This window comes from Otolemur garnettii, unplaced genomic scaffold (assembly GCF_000181295.1).
Source record: "Otolemur garnettii isolate 467f Iridium unplaced genomic scaffold, OtoGar3 scaffold00023, whole genome shotgun sequence".
In the NCBI taxonomy this organism is placed as follows: domain Eukaryota; kingdom Metazoa; phylum Chordata; class Mammalia; order Primates; family Galagidae; genus Otolemur; species Otolemur garnettii.
The window spans coordinates 1,250,184-1,261,834 of NW_003852418.1; the positions used below are offsets into that span (position 1 = coordinate 1,250,184).

The 11,651-nt window shown below is 49.3% G+C and overlaps 1 protein-coding gene across 1 annotated transcript in view; it reads left to right on the plus strand.

The window, feature by feature from the left end:
* Nucleotides 1-6,460: 6,460 nt before the first annotated feature.
* LBP (lipopolysaccharide binding protein) overlaps nt 6,461-11,651 on the plus strand; it is a 27,020-nt gene continuing 21,829 nt past the window's right edge. Inside the window, exons 1-3 of the mRNA XM_003787587.3 lie at nt 6,461-6,626; nt 9,566-9,680; nt 10,791-10,919. Of these exons, the coding sequence (XP_003787635.1) occupies nt 6,503-6,626; nt 9,566-9,680; nt 10,791-10,919 (368 nt within the window). The 5' untranslated portion in view covers nt 6,461-6,502. The remainder of the gene's footprint in view (nt 6,627-9,565; nt 9,681-10,790; nt 10,920-11,651) is intronic.

The window sequence follows — 11,651 nt, forward strand, 5'->3', positions numbered from 1 at the left end:
AGGCGCGGGGGGTGCTGGAGGCTGTCACAGCACCTGTTCCTGATGGGCCACGAGGCACAGGCCACCTTTCTCCAGGGAATCCTCCCTAGATCTTCACTAAGAAACCCCTCACAAACTTCTCTGAACTCCTACTCAGAAATGATGTAAACGTGGAGAACTTTGCTCACTGGAAAAGTGTGTGTTTTAGGGATTATGAGCTTCTTTCAAGGGTGAAGGCTGCAGTGCATGTTTTCCCCAGAAATTGTGTTTCAGTTGTAACCACGATATTTCCCTATATGCTTCACAAAAAAAAGAGAAAAAAGAAAGAAAGAAAGAAAGAAAAACCTGTTGTTTCTTCTCCTTGTGGATTCTGTGTGCTGGTATTATTTCTTGTTTTGTTTGTTCATTTATTTATTCATTGGCTGTAACCAGTGTGGCCTGCAGCAGCGAAGTACAGCACAGATACAATCACTTATTTTTATTTCTGTAATTAATCTCTTGACGTCCCCACATGCCTACATTAGCAGAAAGTCTCATTGTGCAAAGCGTCCTTGGGATTTTCTTAGTCCAAACTCCTAATGCCATGTAGTCTGAAGAATATATATGCCACTGGGCTGCCACATGGTGTCGCTGTTGAATGGTGGTTCTGTACAGACTTTTGCCAGTACAGTCGTCAATCAACTGGGACTGTTGTTCCTGCCACGACCACACGGTGTCGCTATTTAATAGCTGTCCTGCACAGCCTGTCTTCCCTACCCCACACCTGAGCTCCGTGGTAATGACTCCCTTAGTCCAGACTCTCTTCCCAGCCATTATGCCCAAAGCAGAACACTGGGCCAGATTAGAGACCATTGAGGTTTTAGCTTCAATCACATCTTTGGGAGCAATTAGTACCGCCCCATGACTCTCCAGGCCCAGTGCAGAAGCAAGATCACCAGCCCAGACTGTGTTTGGATTTATGGTGACTTTCTTTGGGGACTTTGGGCCATTTCCTGACTTGGGACATTAAGTGAGCTATCTCAACATTCGATGCGTCTTTATCACTTTGTGCTTCTAACTAATTGAGTCCTGGAAGGCCTGTCTGAGCTGTTGGCATTTGGTCTGAGACCAGAAGAACAAACAACAGTACTTTGGCAGGATTTGATGCAGATGGTGGCATGGGGGATGACATGGCAAGATTTAGTTTTTAAAATATTTTGTTGTGACTTCTGAAAGCATGGGGGGGGTGGCGCCTGTGGCTCAAAAGGGTAGGGCGCCGGCCCCATATGCTGGAGGTGGTGGGTTCAAACCCAGCCCTGGCCAAAAACAAAACAACAACAACAACAACAACAAAAATGAAAGCATCGGCTCGGCGCCTATAGCTCAACCGGCTAAGGCGCCAGCCATATACACCTAAGGTGGCGGGTTTGAATCCCCAGCCCAGACCCGCCAAATAATGACGGCTGCAACCAAAAAATAGCCGGGCGTTGTGGCGGGCGCCTGTGGTCCCAGCTACTTGGGAGGTGGAGGCAGGAGACTCGCTTGAGCCCAGGAGTTGGAGGTTGCTGTGAGCTGTAATGCCACGGCACTCTACCGAGGGGGACAGCTTGAGGCTCTGTCTCAAAAAAAAAAAAAAAAAAAAAATGAAAGCATCAGAAGGGCAAGAGTGGAAGAGGATAGGTATAAATTAGAAATCTGTTGTTCAGACTTCAACCAGGTTGGTGATGGCAAAAATGGAGAGAAGCATTTGTAGTGAGCAAAGGCATATAAAAGATATTTATCTTATTTGCTTCTTAAAGAAAAATGCACACACTTCTGCTAACATCATTGATTCTCTGTTAAATGGAGGTAGAAGCTCTGGGGCCACACAGGAAGGGAAGGCCATTGATCAAACACAGGAGTCAAGCACAGCACATGAATCATCTCCCTTGATCATCATAACACTCTCCTTACCCCAAGGTGGGAATTGTTCAATACTTTTAGATTGAATTACTCTCCCCCGATCACACAGCTGGCAAGTGGCAGAGCTGAAATTCCAATCCTATCTGATATCAGAGCCTATGCCCTTTCAACTTCTCCCAGATTTTCAAATCTTATCTGTTCAGAGTCTTGGCATGGTTAGGGCAGGACTGCTATGTTCAGTTGCATAGGATGTGCACAAGAAAGAGAGGAAGGAAGGAAAGAATTCAGCTGAGAAAACTATTTCTCTAATTTGTCCACCAGGAGAGTACACATTTTTATTTTTGGCAGAGGCCAGTGGAGGACCCAAATAGGAACAGAAGAGCCACCAGCAAGGCTGAAGAAGAGAGCAAAGGGAAGCACAGCATGGGTTGAGGCTGGCAGGCCATGAAGACTCTTAGGGAGTCTTGAGTTTTATTCCAAAAGATAAGCAAAGCCATTGGAGAGTCCTGAGCAGGAAAAGGTCACAATCCAACTCAGATTTTAAAAGACCCCTTTGGCTGCAGCGGGGAGAATAACTGGTAGATACTGAAACACAGACTTGCCCGTCCCCTTTCCCCTTCCTCTTCCCCCCTTTCCCCTCCCCCCTCTCCTTCCCCTCCCCTGCCCCCTTTCCCCTCCCTCTCTTCCTCCCCACCTTCACTTCCTGTCCCATCTTTCTCTTGGGAGATAGTTGGCCCCTCCTACACCTGCCCCCCACTTCCTAAAACATCCTGGCAGCCCCCCTGCTCCACTCTCTACAGAAAAACTTCACTTATGTCTTGGACCTTAAGGTTGGTAAGAGGAACGCACTGTGCCTGGGGCCTTCTCTCTAGTGGCTGAGAAAAGGCGGTGGTTCTTGGGCTAGGATCTGACAAGCATTCTCCAGCTCGCTCCAGATGTTCTGCCAAGCTGCCACTGGAACCACTGTTGGAGCAGCTTCTCCCTTCAGGCTAAACATTGTTCCGAATGACTGCTAATGCGAATGGGGGTGTCTTTGGTGGTGTTGCAAGTGTTCTAAAATTAGATTGTGGTAATAGTTGCACAACTCTGTGAATATACTAAAAACCACTGAACTGTATGAAAGTTATGATCTATGAAATATTATTAATAAAGTGGCAAAAGAAATTAAAGGGGAAAAAAAGAAAGAATTGTCCACTCCAAACTGCCCGAAAGGTCACCATTAGAGCAACTTCCCTTCCAGAATGAACAGTGCCCTCTTGGCGTATTGGAAATGCTGATTTATTAAATATGAGGGAAGGGAACCCAAGGGTGGGAGAGAAGGGAGGGTCACAGGAAGATTAATCACTGCGTTCACCCGTTTGTAATTTCTCACTAGTGGCCATGCACGGTCCTGCCCTGGGTCAATCTCTTTGGGTTTACTAACCCATTCAGGCCCAACGATAACTTCCAGAGGTAGACAGGGTGGCTCTCGTTTTCCAGATGAGGAGTCTATAGAGAGATAAGGTGGCTGGCCTGCCCGAGGTGGCTCAGCTCAGTGTTCAGAGCCTAAACTCTGGAGTCACCTGACCCTCGTTTCAGACGTGAGCCCCCACTCCTCCCATGAGCTGCGTGATGGTGCAAACCTCTCTGGTCCTCTATTTCTTACTCTGAAAAGGACTGATAAAGCCTTGCTATCTTCTTTGGTGTGGGGTCATTGGGAGGAATCAGAGGCATAAACGGTGAGCTCGTCACACAGTGCTGAAGAGCATCAGTGCTGGTCCCAGACATCGTGGGTTCAAATCTCAGCTCTGCTACTTACTTGCTGTGTGACCTTGGACAGTTTACTTAATTCTTTGGTCTTCACTTTTCTCCTCTGTAGAGGGACCATCATAATAGTATTTACCACCTAGAGTTGCTATCAGAATCACGAGTATCAGAGTAGCACTAATGGTACTAAATACAATTCCCACTATACTGCAGCAACATTCTAGCCTACCACATAATGGGTAATCAATAAACATTTATTTTATAAATGAACTGAGATTTAAACCAACATCTGCATGACCCAAAGCCATTACGTCAATGATTCTCAAAACATGATCCAGGGCTGTCTGCCTGGGCCTGACTCTAAGACGCAAAGCCTCTGGCAGGCCAGAAGTCACTGGGCTTATCCTCTGCGGTTCAGTAACAGGCTCACAGCGTGGCCTGGGCCAGTCCTTCTCCCTCTCTAGGTTGCTGTTTCCTCTTCTGTAAAAGCAGGAGCTCTCTGGAATTCAGGAAGAGAATTCAATAAAGTGAGCTCTGGCAAAATTAAAGAATCTCTTCGGGCTGAGAAACTGTCATTTTAACAGAAACTCCTTGGCGTCCCCAAAACTATCAAGACCCAATAAAATGAGGCAACTCCTGGGATCTTAGATGCTGCCAAATACATAGGCAAAGAGGGGGTGGGAGGAAAGATGGGAAGTGAGGTCCTCAAGCTCCTTAGATTCCTCCGGTGGGGGGCTATGTACCCACGAGACCAGCCCTGCCCCAAGGGTAGGTGTCACATACTCTTCAAACCACACTAGATTGGCACTGCCATTAGTATTTTTGTTTCTTAAACGCACTGCCTCAGAGCTTGTGTGCACGTGCTGTGTGTGCATCGTGTGTACGTGGATCTGCAGGTGACGGGGCTGGGGAGGGAGCTGCCGTAAATACTAAGCACCCAACAGAGATTCAGAATCGCAAGTCTTCATAACATCATTCTCTTCCAACAAGAGCCAGTGTTCCCAGGAGTGCGGGCACCGTCAAAGAAAACTGTTGAAAAGGAGAGTGAACAGAGTTATAGAATCGCTGAGCTTGGAGGAAACTCCGAGCTCATTCAGTCCCTCGTTCCCTGAAGCACCATCTACTGTCAGCAGCATCCTGGCGTCACCTGGGAGCTTGTTAGAAAGGCGGGAGGCTCAGCTCCCTGAAGGAACCCGAAGAGTCAGAATTTGCATTTAAACTATACATCCCTGGAGATTCGCCTAAACCCCAGTTTCTGAAACCCTGTCCTGGTCCCAGCCCTCATTTACATTTAGGGGAAAGTGAGGAACGGAGAGGGGTGGCATGTGCCCCAAGTCCCACACGGTCTCAAAGACTTGTTGCAGACTGGAGAAGAATTCAAAGCTGTCTGCAAGAGACAGGCATTTGCAACAAAGCATCGGTAAGTACAGAAGAAAGGCTCCGTGTGGCTATTCACGTCCATCAGGGTCCAGAAGGAAACCAGAATCCAACTCCCACCCTCTTGGGTTTTTTTGGAGAGAGTCTCAAGCTATCGCCCTAGGTAGAATACCATCGTGTCATCATAGCTCACAGTAACCTCAAACTCTTGGGCTCAAGCAATCTTTTTGCCTCAGTTTTTCTATTTTCAGTAGAGACAGGGTCTCGCTTGTGAGCTCAAGCCATCCACCCACCTCGATCTCCCAGAGTACTAGGATTACAGGCGTGAGCCACCCGGCTGCTCTTGGGGTTTGAATGGAGGGACTATTTATAGAGTTGGGGGACAGACTTGAAGAAACCAGTCATAGACTAGCATCCCCAGGCTCAAGGCAGCAAAGAAAGGTGTCTGGGTATCCCAACCCAGTGGGAGCAGGAGCCACAGGCCAGGGACTAGCAGGGGGACACAGCCACTGCCCAACCTGTGTTCTAAGAGCAGAAGGGAGCAGGGAAAGTGTCCTGACCCCTGACCCCTGACCTCCTGCCATGCTCCTCCTTTGGCCCAGACCAACTAGAGAGGAGGGAACTGAGTCACAGAGTGCCCCAGGTCACCCAGTGGGGGAGTCAGGACTCACACTCGGGCCATCTGGCCCCAGAGTCCGTGAAGATCAACAAAGTGTGTTCATTCCTTTGGCAATTATCTACCACGTGCTGTTCAGAATTCCAGGCACAGGATTACAAACTGTGGGTTTTCCACAGTCTTTTCAATCAACACTTAGTCAGAATTCAACAAACACCCTCCTTGTTAAAAAAGAGGGTGTTTTCCCTGCAACAGGGCTGGAGGGTGGCCAGGACAGCAGCTGCCCCTGTTGTGGAAGTGGAGAGACAGCCTCTGGGAAGAAAGGCCCAGGGGCTCTGGCCAGCCTTGGGGTCACACTGTTTCCCGAGACCTCTGCTGGACCCTGGACCATCAGCAGGAACCTTAGCCAAGTGGGCCCCTGTGAGGGTGGAGGCCTGGCCTGGGGCCACCTGGCAGCTCTGAGGTACAAATATTGCTGCTCTGGGAAATTCCCACCTCTGCAAACAGCTCCCAGCTGGTGACATCCTCAAACTGCTGCCAGAGAGTGACATCCATGACCCCATGAGGTGCCCACGCTCCTCCCCACCTGCACAGGCAGGGTTCCAGGCCCCACAGGACATCCCAGGGAGCCCCTTCCTGTCCCCAGGTCTCCTGATAGCTGGCTCCTTCCTATTCTTAGGTTTCCACTTAGCAGGTGGCCTCCCCGGAGAGTCTGCCCTGACCCTTGTTTTGGAATGATCCCAGCAGTGTCGCAAGCAGGTTCCAGTTCCTGTGCCTCCTCTTCCCGCTCTCAGGAAGCACCCTCCCTTGGGCACTGCCCCCAGCCCTTGGCTTTGACTACTTAAGGGAGCCAGGCCCAGCCACATCTGTAACAGTCCTGGCACAACCCACTGGGATTCCAGAATGGGGGTCCTGCCCAGGGCCCTGCCATCCATACTGCTGGGGTTGCTGCTGACATCCACTCCAGGGTCTCTGGGTGCCAACCCTGGCCTGGTCGCCAGGATCACCAACAAGGGCCTAGAGTATGGTAAGAAGCTGCCACTGGTGGCCCCCGACCCGGGCCCCATCCTGCTCTGAGCATGGCAGGCAGCCCAGACTGGGCACTTTCCCCCGGGTGGCACAGCCTTCTGAGTTGGGCAGCTCTGGCCAGGAGTCTGAACATTGTCATCTATCAGCTGAGTGACTTGGGCACAGACTTGTGTTAGCTGAGTTCCCTGCCAGCAGCCAGGGACAAAGGTTGGGGTGCAAGTAGTCGATGTGGGAGACTACTCTGGGGACACTGCGGGGGAGTGGGAATGGGAGATAGAGATGAGAAGGCAGCCGGGAGAGGGTATGTTATTAAACCAGCCACCGCCCTGGGGACTGAAGCAATTTTGCTGGGAAAATGCTTCAAGTTTTAATGCTTTAAAGTTTGAAAACATACAAAACTAGAAGTCAGAACCATGGTCACCTCTAGAGTCAGGAAGAGACCCAGAAGGGCATGAGGGAGTCAAGGGGGTGCTGGAATGTGCTGTATTTTGATCCAAGTGGTGGTCACAGGGATGTATAAAAATTTAAAAATTATAGGCTGGGCATGGTGGTTCCTGCTCATAATCCTAGCACTCTGGGAGGCTGAGGCAGGTGGATTACCTGAAATTCAAGACTAGCCTGAGCAACAGCAAGACCCCATCTCTACAAAAAATAGAAAAATTGGCTCGGCGCCTATAGCTCAACCGGCTAAGGCGCCAGCCACGTACACCTAGGGTGGCGGGTTCAAATCCCCAGCCCGGACCCGCCAGGCAACAATGACGGCTGCAACCAAAAAATGGCCGGGCGTTGTGGCGGGCGCCTGTGGTCCCAGCAACTTGGGAGGCGGAGGCAGGAGACTTGCTTGAGCCCAGGAGTTGGAGGTTGCTGTGAGCTTTAATGCCACGGCACTCTACCCAGGGGGACAGCTTGAGGCTCTGTCTCAAAAAAAAAAAAAAAAAAAGAAAAGAAAAATTAGCCAGGGGTGGTGGCAGGTGCCTGTATTCCCAGCTACTTGGGAGGCTGAGGCAAGAGGATCTCTTAAACCCAGCCTGGGCACAAGAATAAGACTCTGCATCAAAAAAAAAAAATTATTATAACACTACCTTTGAATTTAGTGCCTATTAGGCACTTTATTATTTTTTCTTTTTTTTTTTAATTTTGTAGAGACAAGTGGTAAGACTATTACATTTATTTTCTTAATAAACATACAGTTGTCCTTCCTTCTTCCTTCCTTCCTTCTGGTTTTTTGTTTGTTTGTTTGTTTTTAGACAGAATCTCAAGCTTTCACCCTGGGTAGAATGCCGTGGCATCATAGCTCATAGCAACCTCAAACTTCTGGGCCCAAGTGATCCTCTTGCCTCAGCCTCCCATGTAGCTGGGCCTCCATAGCCCCACCACAACGCCCAAATAGTTTTTCTCTTTTTCATAGAGAGGAAGTCTCACTCTTGCTCAGCTGGTCTCAAACTCCTGAGCCCAAGGGATCCTCCCACCTTAGCTTCCCAGTGTGGTAGGATTATGGGGGTAAGCACTGTGCCCAGCCCTATTAGCTACTGTGTATATCTTATTCCTCAATTTAAAACAATGTGCTCAAGTAAGACTATCTTTTCAAAATATGCTGAAACAAAGCCTCAGGATTATATTATCCCAGTGGCAAGGGGGCTTGGGGATTTATACCCCACCGCGATTGATTGAAGATTCCTGGGCAGGGGGATGTCACCTCCCCAGCACTTTGGCCCTGCTGTGTGTGCCAACTTTCCATAGTTCCAGGACAAAGAGACTCAAAGAGGCAGACATTAGCAGCCTGGAGTCAACGGTCACTCCCTGGAAGAACTCGGGGATATGGGTGGACAGTGACTGCATGTGCTCCTCACATTGCCTTGTCTGTGAAATGGAATAATAGCATTCCTTCAAGTAGGGTTGTCGGAGCTCAGATTGGCCAGAGGTAGAGAGAGAAATCACAGAAGGCTTCCAGGAGGAGGTGAGGTAGAAAAGACAGTGGGAATTACCCAGGGATAAGGGGCAATGGAAGAGAACCAGTTAGAAAGAAGTGGAAGGGGAGGCCCCTGGCCATCTGTGTACATATGCCTGCCTTGGGGACAGAATCCCTCTTATCCCAGGACAAACAGTGGGTCCTGTTTGTATTGAAAGCCTAAATGAGGAGGGATTGGTTTTTGTTCCTTTTCCACACTGCAAACATACCGTGTTTATGTAACAATCTTCTAAAGTTGAACATTTTGGTCCTTTCCGTATTTTTTATAATATAAACCTTTCTATGCTGTTCCAGGCATTTGCTGAGTGCCTACTGTGTGCCAGGCACCAAGATATAAATGCCCCTTGTTGCTTTGCAGTTACGACCTGATGCCTTCTACTCTTCATGCCACCTTAGTGAGAAAGTAATGTTGTCATTGTTATCTTTTATTCCGCCCTTAGAAACAGGGTCTTGCTATGTTGCCCAGGCTGGTCTTGAACTCCTGGCCTCAAGCAATCTTCTTGCCCCAGCCTCCTAAAGTGCTGGGATTACAGGCATGAGCCACCATGCCCAGCCAGTCAGATTTGACAGATGAACAAAGTGAAGGTTTGTTAGTCACCCAGCTAGGAAGATGCCAAAGCCAGTATTCTAGTCCCCCAGATTCTTCCAGTCTCTTGTACACAAGCCAGACGGCACGGAGGTGGGAAAGAGGACCACACACCCAAACACACAGCACTCATGGGGAGCTGTTGGAAAGGCGTTCTATTTCCTCATCTGTAAAATGGGCACAAACCTAACAAAGCCACATGAAATTCAGGGATGCCCCCAAGGGTTCCCCATGCTACTGGGTTCAAGAACCTGTAACTGTAATTCATGCTAAGAAGGATGTCGGCCTCTCTCCATAGGGCAGGTGGGAGCCACGAAAAGGTTTAGAGCAAGAGAGAAAGGCAGGTGGACCAAGCTGACTCCCAGTCTTTTCCTTTCCACAGCGGCCGAGGAGGGGCTGCTGGCTCTACAGACGTTGCTGCGCAGGACCACGCTACCCGACTTCTCGGGGGACTTCAAGATCAAACATGTCGGCCGTGGGCAGTATTCATTCCACAGGTGGGAATATCCCTCTGCTGGGACCCCAAGATGGGTGAGGGCTGGAGAAGGAGAGAGAGAGCCCTAAAGCTGGGTTGGGCTCCCTCCTGGGGCAGACAGTGGGATGGTTCCTAGAGGGATACAGAAGGAAATTATGGGATGGACTTAAGTTCCTCCATTCATTCATTCAGCAAATATTAATGGAGACCTACTGGCTGTGTGGCCTGAGCCTCAGTTTCCTTCTCTATAAAGTGGGTTGGATACAGCTCCCTCCTTCAGAGGGATAATAAGATCCAGTCTTGCCGGTGGATACAGACTAGCAAGAAAGAGAGACCTTAAACTTTAAATATAGGAGCCCACTGTTAGAGCTGAAGTTTCACCTGGGGGATTCAGGGAGGGCTTCCTGGAGGAGGTGGGCATTTGAGTTGAGTCATCAAAGGATGAGCAGACTGGAGCACCTGAGCTTTTTAAAAAGAGGCAAAGTGCTTTTTGCGGGTTGGACAATGGAGGGAGGGCAATCAGGCCCCTTCCCACTTCATTCATTCCTCCTTTTTTAAATTCAGTCCATTAACAAACATTTATCAAACACCTACTATGTCCCAGGCAAAGAAAACGAAACTTGAAACTTGACCATTTTCCTTCACACACAGTTGCCTTGTCAGCCTCTTTTGTGTCATCTCTTAAGGTGGCCACTGTCTTTCCTGAATCTAATTCATCTACCTGGACCTGTGAAGAGAGGGGAGCTTAGAAGAAGGGACTCTCTGCAGGCTCTATTCAGAATGCCACCAGGGTCATGAGATTCGTGGGTTCTAATCCTGAGTGTGCAAATAAGTGTGGACGATCACACCTCTTCTTCAAGGTTCTATTTCTCTCTCTATGGAAAGGTGAAAAGAACATGTGTGATCCCCTCTGTGAGGCCTAAAGGGTACAGGAAGGTAAAGTGCTCAGCCTGGTCACATAGCTGCATGGTCACAGGTGTTCCATAACTGGAGGACCTCCATAAATGGCCCAAGCCAGGTCCTGCTAGTCCAGTCACCACCATGGTGATGAGAGGGCTACAAAGACTCAAGCAGTCCCTGGTGAGGCCAGGAAAGGCCCAGCTGACACCTTCCACTGTGTGTCTCCCTCCAGCCTGGACATCCACAGCTGTGAGCTGCGTGGCTCTGCTCTGAGGCCCCTCCCAGACCATGGCTTGAGTCTCAGCATCTCCGACTCCTCCATCCGGATCCAGGGCAGGTGGAGGGTGCGCAAGGCATTCCTGTAAGTTGATGCTGCTCCTTGGCCATCAAGCCCTTGGCCGTGACTTCTTCCTCCTTGGGTCCAAGGTGTTTCCAGCTCATCAGAAAATCCCCATGATTAAGGTGACCAGACATCTGGCTTTTGGCGGGACAGTCCTGGTTTTTAACAATTTGTCCCGTATCTGGCGGCATTTTTGAAAAAGTCCCGATTTTTGGAAAGAATGCACGACAAGCTAGGGAACGGCTGGAGAACGAGTGCTGAAAAGGTTAATGTAACTCCATTTGGGAATGAAGAGGTTAATGTAACTTCATTTAGAAATGAAAAGGCTAATGTAAACTCCCTACTCCCCTCCTGGGCAAGGTTGCCCAGGTGGAATCAGTATCAGAAGGAGACTGGCCCCCCCCTCACTTCTAGACAAGGACAATTAGCTCAGAAGGAGCCAAACTGCCTGGAACAAACAAGTAGTTCCCCCCCACACACACCTGCCCTGCAGAGGGTCCCTAACCATAAACAGCTCAGCCAATAGCAGCCTGGCCTGACAAAACACCAATGAAATTCCTCTATGTGCTTTAAAAACCTCAGCTCACTTTACTAGGGGGTCGCCCTTCCTCCAGTCACGCTGAAGGGAAGACTGGCCCAGGCATATGCTTGCAAAATAAAGCACTTTTTATCTTTACATGTATGTGGTGGTCTCTCAGTGGCAATTCTTTTTTTTCTTTGAGACAGAGCCTCAAGCTATCCCCCTGGGTAGAG